The sequence below is a fragment of the Lutjanus erythropterus genome, chromosome 12 (assembly GCF_056507025.1).
Source record: "Lutjanus erythropterus isolate fLutEry1 chromosome 12, fLutEry1.hap2, whole genome shotgun sequence".
NCBI lineage: Eukaryota > Metazoa > Chordata > Actinopteri > Lutjaniformes > Lutjanidae > Lutjanus > Lutjanus erythropterus.
Genome location: NC_139328.1, coordinates 38,375,916 through 38,392,732, shown reverse-complemented (window position 1 = coordinate 38,392,732; position 16,817 = coordinate 38,375,916). Strand labels below are relative to the sequence as shown.

Genomic DNA, 16,817 nt, shown 5'->3' with positions numbered 1-16,817 from the left:
TCTAATCTAACTGTGAGCACTGACACTCATGTTACTGTCCATGATACCTGATGTTGGAACAGAAATTGTTTATCTACATCAGTGCAAACTAACAGAACAGAGACCAGCCAAGATTTCAGCATCCTGAAAACAGGATGAAACTCAGATTTACTGGTTTACAAAGTACACAAAATTCCTTCCATATCCATATATCATTTATAGAATGCCTTCCATTATTTGTGCATCATAATGCAGCTTTAACATTAAGACTCAACATCAACAGGTGTACATGCATTATTAAATAAACAAAAAAAAAAAAAAAACACATTTGTATTAGAACATATAAAATTGCATAACTCATCCTACCAGCATTGTATTTTTTAATAAAAAATAATTAGGACTAAGAAGAGGTTAGACAAGCAGTAAACAGAGAAGGAAAGATGCCTCAGTTACTCCTACCCACTTTTTAAAAATCAAATTCAACACTTCATTTTTTACTTTTCAGATGAAAAAGCAAAGTCATGCTCTGTTTTCTGAACACAGTGTGTGTGCTGAATGCACACAGACTGACACACAGTGGAGTGCATACAGAAAGTACTGGAATGAGGAGGGGGGATCAGGGGGGTCTGGTCATATACATCAGAACAATACTGTGGTCCCAAACACTGAAACAATAACACCACCCTGAGCCAAAAAATAAGGACAGCTCCAATTCAGAAATACATTAACAAAATGCATAGAAAAGTCTGCATCCAAATCCTCAGATTTGAATCGAATGTTAACAAATGAGAGTCAGCAGGGAGAGGACATGAGGGGAAATCAACACAACCTAAGTATGTACATCCAAACAACAGTAGAGCACTATTATTACATTGTTTTGTTGCTTTTTTTCCTTCCGTTCGAGCTCAAGTTTGTTGGTCTGTTTGTGCTGAGGTAACACTTCTCCAGCGGACGATGCTCTTGTTTACTTGTGTTCCAGTCGCAGCAGCTGCTCCTTACCGTTAATGGTTAATGACCGCAGCTGTCCATCCTCCTCCACCTCCACCCGCTCCTGACCGTTCTCCACAATTCTGGTGGAAGAGAGGAGACAAAGCACATGTGGGTTTAAACCAGACAAAAACCCTCACATAAAGAAGACACGGAATTGAGCTGAATGAGAGACATTGCTGGGTTCATCCATCTGTTAAAGAGACGTTCTCTGTTGAGTTCATGTTCCATTACTGCTTTATTCAGACATGTCAGGACTCTTACTGAAAGACACTTCCGTTATTTCTCATTATTATAACCACCCAGATCCTCAAATACATTTCTTCATCAATGTGACCTTTCATTGGTTAGGGCAGGGGGTTCTAAAGGTTTTGGTAGCTGCGTGACAATTTAGCGAGTCAGCACATGACTGAGAGCCATGCAGAAAAACCCACAAATCTGAGGATTTGTGATTGGTCTAAGAAAAGGTAGATCACTTTATTCATCCCCTAAGGTCCAACAAAGTAAGAGTTGATCCATTTTTCCAGAAACCGCCTTTTTTCCACAACCATACAGCATTTGATGTCAGAATGTAATTTCTGTAATTTTTGTGAGTTGTGATGGTTCTGTTCTAGTTTTTCATGCACACAACCATGAGTATCTGCTGATACCAATCTGATAGTTCTTTTTCCCTCTCTTAACTAAGCTGTTGATAATATCCTTGAATTATTAATACCTGTTAATAGATACGCCTTATCTTAACTTAGCCACCAAAAAACATCATGCTCAAAATGTGAAAAATATTCCAGTCCCGCAAAGGAAGAAAAAACATAGCCCACAACATTCAAAAACCCAAATAAACTTCACCTGTGCTATTGTGACACTCGATGGCATGTCACTTTAAGTTTAGTTAAGCTTTTACGTGTCAGTTTAAGTTAAGAGATGGTACTGGATTATACTTTTTGTCCCCTGATACTGATACTATGTACAGTACTGGCTTATTCCTACTCGATGCAGTAGCTGAGCTGTGTATTAAATGTAGGCTAATGAAAGTACTGAAATGAAATAATTAAAATAAAATGCATGTATTTTGTCGGATTGGCTCTGAGGCAGCACTCTGAGATCCCGTGTTACTGCTTGATCCATTTGGTCTGCTTCGCGGTTTTGATCCATCCTCCACACAGCTGCAGGTTCAACCTGCATCATTTCAGAAGTGTTTCAGCAGCAGAGCATTTTGCCTGCCTGATTATGTATGCTTGCTCAAATTCTGTTGATTTTTACTTGCCCTTTTGCTGGGTGAGTAGTTTATGTAATTAAATTGTTTTCTTTCTGTCTGGCTTTATGAAAGCAAGTCTGGAAGAGGTCTTTTATTTTGAAAATTGACCAGATTGTCTCTCCTTTTTCTGTGTGCGACTTCCTGTCTGCTTGATCTGCTTTGTGCAAGGTGACACACTATCCATCAAAAATGGATTTACAATGTATAGAGGCATTTCTGGTACAATCACCAGCACTATGTAGAACTGCAGTGATCAGCTCCGGCTGACGTGGCCCAACTGTAATGTAACACACCTGTGCCTGGTGTAAATGAAGCTGTCAACTATAGGATCCTGCTGAGTATTTGCCATTAGCTATTATGCTGAATATTCATACGTTTTGGGCAGACAGAGGGTGAACAGTATTTGTTGAGTCCACCTCTCCTAAATTGCCCTGTCTTAACAAAAATCTCACAATACTGCCATAAAGAAGGACCATCACAATGCCAGCTTTGCTTTTTTTTCTCTTTACACTGGGCGAAATAACGGCATGCAAGCGTGTTCAAGCAAGCAAAAGATGCATGACGTGTAACACAACCATGTCAGCATCTAGTGTGACAAGTGTGCATCCCATCCCACCTTCTAGCCCTTTTTACACCTCAACTCTGCTCTGTTTCTACCTCTGCTGCTTGTTTGAAGGCAGAACAACAATATCCACAATTCCATCTTTCTTTTATATAGAATGGTGACATGCAACATCCCTATCATGAACAGACTGTGAGGGCCTAATGATGTTAAGAAATGAGCTACAGATGTTCGATTCAATTTGAACATTGTGATCACATGATTCTGATATTAGTGTATACTGGCCACCATGTGTTAGCATGTTACTAGCCATTAGTGCAGGAATCAACAACCTGCAACTCTGGAGCCACATGTGGCTCTTTTGTCCCTCTCCAGTGGCTTTCTGTGGCTTTAACAAAAAATTTAAGTAGCAGAATCAATTTTTTCAACATTTTAATTTTCATTTATGATTGCTGAAAGCCTAGAGAGATTGACATTCTCCAATTGTAAAAATGTGTAGCTATATACTGAAAAATAATTTAAAAAAAAGAGTTCTAATATTTTGTAAAGTAAAATGTGTGTTTTAGCCTAAGTGACTAGTTTGGTGCTTTTCCTCTACCTTTTGCTGGTGGCAAGTGTTAAGTCTCCCTTGGCTAGCTATGGATGCCAAATCTAAAAAAAGGAATAGTCTCAGTGGAAATTTCGTGCAGCTCCAGACAGATTTGTTTTTTCGACTTGACTTTCGTAATAGTAAAGGATGCTGACCCCTGAGCTAGTGGGTTCACACATTTTTATTGTCTCTTGAAAACTTGTGTTGTGCTTTGTATGACCTTCTGTCTGTGTTGTGTTTCTGTATTTGCAGGACGTTTCTTTATGCCACGTGTCTCACTGGTGAATGTGTTTCTAGTTTTGTGTATTTTATTTATTAGCTTTTTTCTCTAGATACATCTTACGTCGTCAAAGTGGTATTCTTCATTTGCTTATCTTTTTTTGTTGTGGTGTGGCCGCCATCATTTTGTGATATGGAAAGAACTTTCTTAACTGCTTATGATGGCCCTCCTGCTCGTTGCATGTCTCCCCTGTTGCCTGTCTGGTCCTGGTGGGCGGGGCTAATATGATACACCTGGGAGCACCTGGCCAGACTCCCAGGGGCATGAAGAGACATGGCCTTCCACTTTGTGTCCTCTCCATCTACTCTGCATCAGACCAGTACCATGTGGTTCCTTGTTTGGCTTTGGCTCCATTAGGTCAGATTTACACCATACAACAGCCTCCATACATCATTCACTCACTCATGCATCTGCTGACACACCGATCATACAGACTAACACACCTCATTCCTTCAGTGTTGTTTGTTTCGTTATGATATTTTGTAAGAAATCCTTACACCTTTGAGTTTAAAATCGTAAAACCATGTCTCCCATTTTTGTCATGGCTCATGAGCCGGGTCATTCACAGTGTTTCCTGGTTTATTAAACTCTTTGTAAACAATTGTGTTTTCTTTGTACATAATGAATGACAATATAACCTGTTGTAGTCCTTACGTTAATGTGACAGCCTTCAAACCAGACTGGAGCTTTGTTTTAAGTGTTGTTATTGATGTGACCTACTTGAATACTATGAACAGTACATCACCACTGCTACAATCACAAACCTATTTATCAAAGCTCCGACTAAACTCTTTGATTCATCTTTGATAAGAAATCATCCAGTTATTATTTAGTTTATCCAGCTGGGCACATTCCTAAATTCTGTAATGCTCTGAATGAGTGTAGGCCAGCTGTTCTCACTTCAGTTTTAATCTGAAAAAAGCTGCTGAAAAAAAGATGTTTCACTAAGAGCCCTGGATTTGTTGGATGGATAATAGAAGTCTATTAGTTTAATGTAGGACTAGATGATGTACTGTAACTTACTGCAGTGTTGAGCTGCTGGAAACTGCCTGGATCTGGGCAATGCTATTTTCTATTGATTTCTCACTGAATCAATAAGTTAGTTTCCAGTATGGTTTGGATTTCAACAATACTGGATGGACTTGAGCTTTTCTAACTGCATACAGAGAGCCAGGCTAAATGTCTGTCTGCTAGAGCAGGGTCAGCTTTACTAACTAAGCATGGATTTTTGTTTCCAGTGATAACAAAGAAGAAATAAAATGGTACTATGCATACTGCAAGAATGTGTGTAGAAAGTGAAAAAGTCAAAAGCCTGACGCAAAAGCCAGACATCACTATGAATAAATACGTACCTTTTAGTAGTGATCTTCCTGCCGTTGATGATCTTGGTGGAAGTGGACACAGAGCGGAAGTTGCCCATGCCTCCACCTCCACCTCCTCCCCCAAAGGAGGTGGACGAGAAAGAGGTGAAACCTCCACCTCCCAGACTGCCCATGGTTGTCATGTGACCCATGTGACCCATGGTGCTCATGGAGCCAAAAGGACTGAAGCCTGAGATAAACAGCACAGAGACAGAGAGAGGTCAGCTGGTGTGGTTTGCAGTGGAACATGTTTCACTGTCGCATGTCTTACCTGGATCAAAAGGTGAGAAGCCAGCACCGAAGGGAGGAAAACCGACAAAGCCGCCGTAAAACGAGCCGCCTGTCCGGCTGCGATTTGCCCGACTTTGGTGCCGCCGCCCACTGCCAAAAAATGGATCATCACTAAATGGATCTGCGCCTGAGAGAACAGGACAGAAAACGACATTCAGGTAAGTAAAAACTGGAACACCTTCAGGCTCAAACTTTTCAAATGTGCATTTTGGCAAGTTTTTAACAGTAAGAACTCATACAACAACGGCTGACTTTGTGACGTGAAATGATGCGGCTTACCAAAAAAGTCTGCAAATGGGTCTCTGCCACCGAAGAATTCCCTGAAGACGTCCTCTGGGTTGCGGAATGTGAATGGTTCGTGGAAATGTTCTCCATTGTGGAAATGGCCCCCTGAAACATTAATGTCAATGAAAACAGATTCTAACAGTTTAAATCTGGACCAAAATCCTCTCCATCTCTCCCATTCAACATCAAACTAAGCTTCTGTTGCATTCCCCAGCCACCAAAATGTGGAGACGTACTTCACACAACACCACTTCAAAAAAATCAGAACTATCCATTTAAATAAGTAAACTGGATTTTGAGAAAGCTGCACAACTTTTAGAGCTTTAATGATGTTTCTGTGATGCTACATTCAGAACATTTTCTGTGCTGTATTTTGCTTTATGCTGGGAGTGGGAATAGAAATTCAAAGGCCAAACTGAGTCTGACAGATAGTCTATGTTTAGGGTGCGTGTCCACAAAGCTTTTTTTTTTTTTTTTGAGCACCAGCAACTCTTCAGTTGTCCCCAATGGTGAGAGTGTCTGTAGCAGCAAGTAGCTGCAGGGGGAAAGGTGCTGCGTCTGGCGTCTGTTTTTTTTGAGTGCTCCGCCTTTCTTGTGTGGCCACCTCGCTTTTTTTCAGGTAAACAATCACCTATTAAATGGCGACTCGTCACCTTGATAACCACGAAAATGGAACTCTTTCCTGTGTTTTTTCTGATGTGTATCATAGAGCTGAGACATCAGCTCATGTCTCCGCAGAAGCTCAGAGAGAAAGATGTTTTAAAATGAAAGTATTGTTGTAACAGAAACAAAAACCATGCTTCAACCCAGTGCTCCACAGCACCATACCAGCACCTTTCTGCTAGAAAACAAATGGGATGTGGACACAGGCCCTTAGGCTTTACTGTAATTGTTATTTCTAACTGTAACTGTAATTTCTGATTATTCTAGATGAGTTAGACTGTTGCATGAGAACAAAATGCCAGAGTAAAACCCAAAGAGACAACTACTTAACAAACAGGTTATGTCTGAATTCACAGCTGTTTCCATGGTAATAATCAACAAAACCTGCTGGCAACATCCTGATGGTAGAGGAAAACATGGGTCTGTGGTTTGCTAATAATACTGTGGAACAAACAATGAGCAGGTTTTAGAGACAGAGTCCTGCTGCTCTGCTACTCATCTTTTTTTAATCACTGAAACATTCAGGTTCCTAGTAAGTTTTGAGCTGTTCTAAAAGGAGCACTCACCTCTTCCTGCATTGTTCCCCGTCAGCCCCTCTTTGCCATAGCGATCATATATGGTCCTCTTGTTAGCTGGATGAGGACAGTGAAAGAAACTCAAAAGCAGGATAACAACAGTGAGGATACAACTAATAAGTCAGAAACATGAGCACCAGAGTAAAGAGGACAGAGGAATGGTGTGTTTCCCCTCAGACTGTGTTGCTGCTGTTAGCTTCTCTCCATTAACTCCTGTGCAGTGGTTCAATGCTGTCTGGTGTTTATGAGCACACTTGTACAGAGAGCTGTAATACAAACCGTCTGACAGGACTTCATAAGCCTCTGAGAGCTCCTTGAACTTCTTCTCAGCCTCCTCCTTGTTCTCTGGGTTTTTATCAGGGTGCCACCTCAGGGCCAGCTTTCTGTATCTGCACCAGGACACAGGGAAGACGAGCGCTGATTAATAAGAAGACTCAGCTGATAAAAAATTGTGAAATGTTCGCTTCCATTCTGTACATTTTCATTAGAGGTGTCACAATTTCAATATTAAATCAGAAATTGATTGAAATGAGCTTTAAATTTAAATGATTCTCACAGTATTTGTTTTCCTCTCTACCCCTGCCTACTTACTGTGTCTGAAGAACACTCAACAGTTAAGTTAAAAAATGTCTTAATATTTTCAAATATTAAGCCTTAAAGTTTATTAAATAGTCTACATTTGATGTGATGGGAGCTTAATCACAACATTAAACACTAATTCCATTCATCCATCACTTTTTCTTTCCTTTCCCTCTGAAAATAAGACATATTTGGTGTATCAGAATCAATATTTCTGATATAAAACAAAGACTCATATAAATGTCATACAAAGCCTTAACTTACAACCCTCCATCATCACACTTATTTAACAGTTTAAGATAAATTAACAGTAAACTGTTTTTGTTCATTGAAAATCATTGCTTCTTTTCATGTTTTGTGAGACAGAACCTTATAATTCTGAGCTGATGCTGAGTTCTTAGGATTAGAAGGTTTCATCTGCACATGACCTCTTTCAAAAAACTGCATTTATAAATTTGACGGGATTTTGACATTGTACATTTAGAATGTCCTTTTCATGTATTACTGAGATTCGTTCCACATGTCGTTATTTAGAAAGCAAAAACTTTGAAGCTCAAACCTCAAAACCACTCAGAGAGCTGATAGAACCTCACAATTCCAAGGGGACAAAATTAAGACATAATAGTCTATAAATGGTAGAATTATCAGTGCGTCAAAATAAATAAATAAAAAATGTAATCAAATCATGATCGAAAGTCAAAATGAATCATGTATTTGAAGAATCATAACACACCTGATTCTTATGGACAACAAAACTCATTTTGGTTTTGGTTTGTCTCCAACCCCAGTCCTCTCACCTTCTCATTAACTGTAGTATTTGTATCATTTTGTAGTTTTAATATCTTATTACTGTTAAATGTATGGTGTTAAACATAATTCAATGAAGGAAATAAAAACTAAGTAAAGATTTTTATTATAGACTATGTTTTAGATACCATTTATTCTTCAGTTATCCCTTAATTATCCCTTAGTTATTCCTAAAGTATTCCCAGGATTTACAGGAAACAATGCAGTGTGTATTCTGTAACTTGTCTTATTTCTAAAAGCCTCTGTGTTCACTCATTACTCTGTACAGGCGTTTTAGAGCTGTATTAAGTTACTGCTAATGCAAACCTAACACTTCCTGCTGCTGCTGCATGCATTTGATAAGTGATAAGTTTGACTTTGTTAGCAGTAAGATAGAAACAAAAAACATATTTTGGGCATGTTTTGTCAGTGGATGAGTTTAAAGTATTGCAAGAAAGTCAATCACAGTGAACTTTTACATAAACATCTGCAGAGAATTTGTTTGCTGCAGCCAATAGTCATTAAACGTCAGTGTTGGAGACCTAAGAGACTTGTTGTTACTACCAGTTACCACAGACAGGTGTCACCAAATTAACCAGAACAGACATTGGAAGGATTAGGACTCTAATAACAGGGGATCTAGATCAGCAGTTCATTACATCTGGTCCCTTTACCTCACTGTATTTTGTGACTGCAATGCTAATAGTAAAATAGTTCATCCTCTAAAGATGCTGCAGCAGTTTTTGAGTTAATACCATTTATTATACAGATTTGGTGCAAATGGTAATGATTTCTGACCAGTCGAGAACTGATAAAAATGGTCAAAATTCCTCCAAAATACCACAGTAAGAAACCAAGACGTTTAGGAACACCACAGTTCTGGGAGTGCTTATTGTCAATGTACAAAGGAAAGGAATCCACTGTCTGAATGCTCCAGGTCTGTAGTTTGTGGTTGTAGTTGATTGGGTATTTATTAATGCATTTTAAAATGCATAAACAAATAAATCAGTTGAAAGTGAGACAGTGTGCGGCAGTTTCTCTAATTGTCTTTTAGATTTTGGATATCGTTATATTATGATATAGAATAAGTGTTGTCATCTCCTGTTTTTTAAAGGCTGTATTACAGTGATGTCATTTTCTAAATGTAGCTGTCTAGCTTCTGTTATTTGTCTTTACCTGCTTAGTTATTACACCAACATTACTAATGATTATCAAAAATGTCACTGTGTTAATTAGGGATGTTAATGATTAATCCTTGATCAAATTAATCACCGTTAAAAATTTAACAGATTAAAACCATTTAATTACTAATAAATCAGTACTCTAGAAATAGGAGTAACGGCACCTAGTTTGACATTGTATTGTTTTGTCTTGGCCAAGGTATTTGTTGAATAAGGACACTTAAACTTGAGTTGGGGAAAATGCACAAACTTTGCGACCATTGTGTTTATATTTTGTGAAAGCACCAATAGTCATACCTACAATATTGTTGCAATATCTATATTATCATCGTATTTGGTCAAAAATATCATGATATGTGATTCTGTCTATATCGCCCAGTGATAATACAACAAACTTATTTTATCACATTCGCCACTTTCACCCTTTGAAGTAGACAAGATGTAAGTCCTTTCAACAGACCCAGGGTTCCTCACTGACCATTAGAAATATTATCAGTGGGGGTGTAAAGAAAATAATAAATAAGTTTTATCACAAGGTTCATTTATGACAACTCACAAAAAGCAACTAAATTATGATTTAACAATTCAACGACTAAACTCTTTAGACATTTATAACACATGCATGCCAAACTGAAGGTGTATCTTAAAGATGACAATACAGATCAGTATTTTCGCTTTAGATCACTGAACATTGAATCGATGTATCGACTCAGATCGATGTATCATTACACCCCTAATTATTAGGTGTATGTTCTAACTTTGAGAGTTGAGAAAGAAGAGAAAGAGAAGGGAGAAAGAACTCAAACAAACATGGAACGCTCAGAAATAAGTTAAAATGTGTAAGTGAATGCTGCCATTGATGAGGAACAACAATAAACAAACAGGGGATTAAAAGAGAATATAATAAGGTCTTGTATAATAGATAGAGATTAAAAACATGTTCATGATTTTTTTTTAACTTCATTTCAGGAGGATGTGACCATTTTGATCTGTTAAACTCAACTCTTTATGGCAGTTAAAGCTGATGGAGCAAACTGAGAAGTAAATTCATGTTACTTAGGCGTAATAACAGATGACACCTCACAAGCCAAATTGCAGCGAGACCAACTCAAATGCAGTGCAGTCTGCGTGAGAGAAGTCTGAAGACACTGAGCGCAGGAAACTCACTCGACCCTCGCATGCTTTTTTAACTTATCCTGACTTTACAAATGTGTCCCTTCACACTCTTAAATGTTGAGCTGCAGATTGATTGCGCAGTTAGTTTGAGCTCACTCTGTAGTGTTGTTGTTAATGAAGCTCTGTAGAAAGGTGATGAGCCTACAGAGAGTCATTCTGTATATGTCTGGCTGGCAGCCACAGCCTTTGGAGGACAACAAGGTGATAGCACCGCTGTGCCGAACTGTTTCATAGCTGAGATATACAATTTCATCAACTCACGCTTTCTTTATGTCGTCTGCAGATGCATCTCTCCGTACTCCTAACACCTGGTAGTACTCCACCATGATGAGTGGATGAAGGGAGAAACTTCAGCAAGCTCGATGAACCTGAAAGAAAAAGAGAGCTGCTGACTGATGGCACTCTTGCAGTAGCTTTAAATGAAATCTGTCTGTCAGCAAAACACCAACACAGCACTAGTGTTGCTGTCAGTACTGTGAGACACTCTGGTTAGTGTCCTGATCTAACTGTCAAAACAACTGTTTTAGCAACATTTTTGGCTTTGGACCTTTAAGAGCCAAGTAATGTAAAGTAATGTGTGTCTACATATGTCTGTGAGCTGTGATCAGTCCATCCACAGACTGATGTTCTCTTCTCACATGATGTCCATACATAGACACAAATGCTCATGGTCATGTGTTTCACAAAGGCTCCTTTGTAGCTGCTGGTATATAACAGAGCCTCTGGTACACTGAGTCAGTCTGAACTGGTCTAAAGCAGAAGCTAAAAGGAAGACAAAAGCAGACAATGAGGACATTCAAGAACCAAATTTAACATTTTGATGATTTAATATTATAAAAGTGTATGGAATACTTTGTAGATGGGTGCTATGACTTTTATTATTAGTAACTGGATCAAGTTATAAAAGCAAACCCATAGACATACATTGTATTTATGTGTCAGTCATCATTATATATAGTAGAACTCTATTCAAATTTCAAAATGCTCGCTACTGCACATTAGGCAAGTGTGCATAATAACATTATGACATATACAGTTCATGAGTTATTATAAATTTTGTAATTATATAAATTAGGGGTCTTTTTTTTTTTTCAGGGTCAATATCAATAAATGCAGTAGTCAAGTAAACCGAACCAACTGATATTTACCAATACACATTTACAGTAAAATTGAAATTCTTGTTGTTAAAATTTGGGGCAAAACAAAATCTGACACACAACTTTGTTGAAATATCTTTGAGAATATGTTTAATTAAAACAGAACTTAAATATTGTCTTCATAATTATTAATCACTTAGTCTGGAAACTGACAAAAAATTGTGAAAAATACTCATCACAATCTCCCAGAGCACACAGTGACATCTTCAAATTGCTTCTTTTGTCCAACCATTGGTCCAAACCAAAAGACATTTTATTTATAAATGTAAAGGAAAGCAGAAACACCTCATATTTTTGAAGGTGGAACCAACAAATGTTTTACATTAATGCTTAAAGTGATAGTTCACCCAAAAATGAAATTTCACTCAGTATCTCCTCCCCCCTGTGCTGATGTGAGGATGGGTGAAGATCTCCAGTTCACAAAACACTCCTGGAGCTTCAGCGGAAAACAGCGCTGCAGCCAAATCCAGTACAATTGAAGTGAATTGTGACCAATGTAAAAAAAAAGAACACAAAAAATACAAAATGTCTCCATACTGCTCATGTGGTGTAATTCAAGTGTCTGTAAGCTGCGACATTAAAATTTGACCCAAAAAGACACCATGTACACCATGTTTTTAGCCAAAATGTCAAGTGTAGCCTCTCAGACTGGTGCCGTGTGCACACGCCTGAAGCCAGATCTCACGAAACCTTCACATCTGTGTTTAAATGCTACCTAGAAGCGACTAAGACAACAGAGACCTGCTCAGAAATAGTGACTTGTTACGCGTAGAGTTAACTTTGTAAACTTTCAACAAAGAAGAAAACATCCGAGGACTTTGACATAGAAGAGGAACATCATTTCTTTGCTGCAGCTGCACCGCTTGGGCGAGAGCCTGAGTACCTGCTTCAGGTGTGAGCACACAGATCAGGTCTGAGAGGCTACAGTTGACATTTAGGCTAAAAACATGTAAATGGCGTCTTTTTGGTCAAATTTTAATGTCGCGGTTTACGGCACTTGGATCACACGAGCAGTATAGAGACATTTTCTGGGTTTTTTGTGTTCTTCTTTCACATTTTAAAACTGGTCACCCTTCACTTCATTTGTACTGGATTTGGCTGCAACACTGTTTTCCACTGAAGCTCCAGGAGTATTTTGTGAACTGGAGATCTTCACCCATCCTTACATCAGCACAGGGGTGAGAAGATATTGAGTGAAATTTCATTTTTGGGTGAACTATCGCTTTAAGAAAAGACTGAAACAATTAAGTGATAATAAAACAGTTCTCTTATAGAACAGAAAATCTTTGAAGTGACCAATTATTTAATTAATTTATTATTACAACTCTATTCTATGCAAACCCTTGACAGTTTTCACTGAAAAAATACAAAACAAATTGATTATCAAAGTGGCTGGCAACTAGTTTTCTTTTAATTAACTAATCAGTGCAGCTCTAAACACCATTCTTAACAAAATACTCAATGCTGCAAAATGATCAACTTAACATAACCTCATTATGGTAAATATTAAGTTTATTTTGTGATATACGTATATCCATCACATCTTTAATGCATGTAGTATCGTGGAGCCAAAATTTCCAGTGCAGCCAGTACTGGCCATTTTGGGGAAATAGATTTCATATCATTGTAAATGATAATGTGACTCATCTTCAAACATTGGCAGCAGTCATTAATGCTAACAACAATCCATGCATTAATAGCAGTACTGAATACAGTAGTTATTCTCAGCCACTAGGAGTCATAAAGCTGCCTGTTGTACGGATGCTCCATATTGAGATTATTCAACCGATAATAACCACGTCAAGGCTGCAGGGCATGGAACATCAACACTTATGAATATCATCTGAACAAACCTTCTCTGTCTGTGTCCTGATTTCTAAACACTAAACAATTTACATAATTTATTTCTATAAATTTAGCGTTAGCGTGGAGACATGCAAGACTACGCTAAAAATGTAGGACAGCTGAGTGTAGACCTGACCTGCAGTCAGTGCTCAGCTCTCTGGGAGACGCTAGCTTGTTTATGTGTGTGACCCTGAATGGCTGCTGCTACCTGCTAACACTCATTAATACAAAGAGCCGGAGCGGCGGTGTGAGCGGGAATTACTAGCAGCACAGCTTCAACACACAGTATGTCCAACTATTCCCAGTGGAGAATAACATATCAGTGAACTAGTTTTGTCTGAGGCGGTGTTAGCTGCGAACCTTAGCGAACCTCACATAAGCTGGTTAACGTTGGAGCGTTAGCTTAGTTAGCTTAGCTATGCTCAGCAGTAAACATCATTAGCCACATTAGCTCCTCTGTCAGACACTCTTACCCACTTCACGTCCAGCTGTCCGTGCTCTAAGCAGATACGTAAGACAGACAGACAGACAGTCTGTTATTCAGTCTGTGACAGAAAACTAAACAGGTTTATTCATGTTCAGCAGGCTGCAGCTTCTGATTAGACGCAACGTCCTGTTTCTTCATCTCCTTCTTCTTGTGTGTAGGCGCTCATTGCAGTTTACAGTCGCATTATCGCCACCTATTGGACACAGTGAGCGCTCATTGTCAGCTCAGAGCTTTGTCACGGCGCCATATTGATATGAAACACTAGAGTAAACACGGGTGTTACGGTGATGTTAAAGTCCTTTTACATTTACTGTAGAAAAGTACTTCCATTGAGTCAACAAATACAATGACAACGAGCTGAAACAAAACCTTCATTAGTATCACTGGTAACACCTGTGTTTATACTGTTTCATGTCAAAATGGCTGCTGTGACAAAGGTCTGTAGGGGTCAGCAACGTTTTTTGTCTGTTTTTTAAATAATAGAGGAATAATAGAGGAAAAGATGCAAAGACACAAATGTAGCTGATGAAATATTAAAACTTTTTTTCAAGTACTAGAGTACTTGGTTTTAAAAATACTTAAGTATACAAAAGTACACATTTTTAAAAATACTTAAGTATTCACAAGTACAAATTACAAAGTACATTTTCTAATATCAATACATGCTGTATTGTTTTCATGATGCATTTACAGAAGCTTGTAACTCTCTGAAACCATCTAATGATGCACCGATGCTTGTCGAACCACTCTGCTACACAAAGCCTATAGAAACACCTATAAAAACTTCAGCATAGAAATACAATCAAATTCATTTCGTGATGTAATTGTATTAAAATCACATCATAACATTAGATTGAAGATAACTGTAAAGAGTTCTCCAAGTGTGTAAAATAACTGAGATTTCTTTCTGTCTTCAGAGGCTGTATATATACATGAAATATGCTGTATTTTTCACTCTGATAAAAACAATCAAACTTTAAAAGCTACCTGGAATAATTAATAATTATAATAACATCTTGAGGTTTAATTTTGTCTTTCTCCTGCCGTCACCATTACTGCTTTTTGTTTGAATGAAAGAGGGAGAGCTTGCTTGTTCTTGTTGCAGAGCGCCTGGATGATGTATTTCCACTTTTACATCAGTCCCATTTGAGAGGAGCTACTGTGATTGGTTTTCTTTTGTGAGGAACACAGCATGTGACCAGTTGCATTTTAGAAAAGAAAAAACAGCAACAGCTGACTTCAAAACTTAGTCAAAAAGTAACAACAGCCTTCCTACAAATGTAGTGGAGTCAAAAGTACAATATTTGTCTTTGAAATGTAGTGGAGTGAGAGTAATACGTTTCCAAAAAAAAATAAATAAATAAAAAATATACAGTATACAGTACTCAAGTAAATGTACTTCGTTACTGTCCACCACTGCTTATTTCCATACAATTTTAAAGCCACAGGAGCCACTAGGGGCGACTGTGTGGCTCTGGACCCCTTACCTATTCTAATTATCTCTAATTATCTCTCTTTTTCTGGAACACTGACTTATCACTGAAAGGATGACGCAAACTCTTGACTACAGTCGCATTATTTGTGTTTGCATACATCAAAGTATGCTGTTGATTGTCATTGCTTTTTAATACAGTATATAGCTTACTTATAGCTACTTATCAACCACTTGCACAAGGTACCAGACTGATTTCTTTACCATTACAGTGAAATTAAGTTGCAGTTCCCTTTTAGCTATGCATAAAAAACATTAAAATGTTATACATTAGATAAAATAAAACAAACTTGTCAGAAACTGTGAGAATGAATGAAGCCTTCTCATTGCCTGAGGGAAGAAGCTGCTCTTCAGTCTGGTGGTCAAACTTTCCAGCCTTGAGATCTCAAAAATATGGATATTTCGAAAGCAAAGAATCTGAGCTTCAGAGACATTCTGTCCTGCAGTTTGATGACTTTTAAAGAATGAAAAGAAAAAAAGAATAGGTACACTACAACAGATTTTTTATGTCAAATTCTTAAAATTTTGCTTTTAATTCTCAGGAAAGAATACAGAATAAGTAAGCCCACTGGTGTGAACGTAAATCTTTGCCATAAAGTAATATTCATTAGTTTTCTGTCATTCACTTGAAAATTGATGATTACTCATATTGCAGAATTCCTTTCAAACAAGACCAACTAGAAGTGTGTGGTGGTGGCTGTATCTGCAAAAACTCTGCCCTCTGCCTGTATTTCCTTATTTTCTGTAATTGTATTGTTGCTCAGAATGTTTCAACAACCTCAAACACTGGTACTTGATGTCCTAATGCACTTCCAAAAGGTTTAGAAAAAGTGGCACTGACTCTACCTTTTAGAAATACAGTCATTTCTGAACTGTTTTATATTCAGAATTAAATATAGATCTGTGATTATTTTGACCTATCTTTGTTCAGCTTTGTTTTTGGTTGTACATCTATTTCTAGCTTGCTAAACTGTTCTCTGTGTGGGAGCATTAAGAGCAACACATCAAATTCCTTGTATGTGTGTACACACTTGGCCAATAAAGCAGATTTTACTCTGATTATTACACTACACTATTACACAATGCAGTCCAAAATGAGACAAATGCTAAAACCCAGGGGGGCCCTAAGCCCAAGCCTCTGCATGAAGTCACTTTGCATTCTTTGTCACATACTGAAAGGGCTTAATGAGTCATGTCAATAGCAGAGCCCCAAAAGTCCCACTGAAAAACCAAAGGAAGCCAAAACATTTACTTTAAAGATGTCCCAAGAAAGAAACCATCATGATG

The 16,817-nt window shown here is 38.0% G+C and overlaps 1 protein-coding gene across 2 annotated transcripts; it reads right to left on the bottom strand.

Annotated features, from left to right (window-relative positions):
• Positions 1-113: 113 nt before the first annotated feature.
• On the bottom strand, positions 114-14,202 carry dnajb6a (DnaJ heat shock protein family (Hsp40) member B6a). Of its 2 annotated transcripts, none has more exons than XM_084732636.1 (8): positions 14,029-14,202; positions 10,811-10,917; positions 7,107-7,216; positions 6,819-6,884; positions 5,584-5,694; positions 5,285-5,431; positions 5,005-5,203; positions 114-1,049 (listed from the first exon to the last, which is right to left on the bottom strand). In XM_084732636.1, the coding sequence occupies exons 2-8, from the start codon at positions 10,873-10,875 to the stop codon at positions 944-946; spliced, it is 804 nt and encodes a 267-aa protein (XP_084588762.1). In that variant the 5' UTR covers positions 10,876-10,917; positions 14,029-14,202; the 3' UTR covers positions 114-943. The 2 variants fall into 2 exon arrangements, with proteins under 2 accessions (XP_084588762.1, XP_084588761.1); XM_084732635.1 differs by having other exon boundaries at positions 14,025-14,201.
• Positions 14,203-16,817: the final 2,615 nt, after the last annotated feature.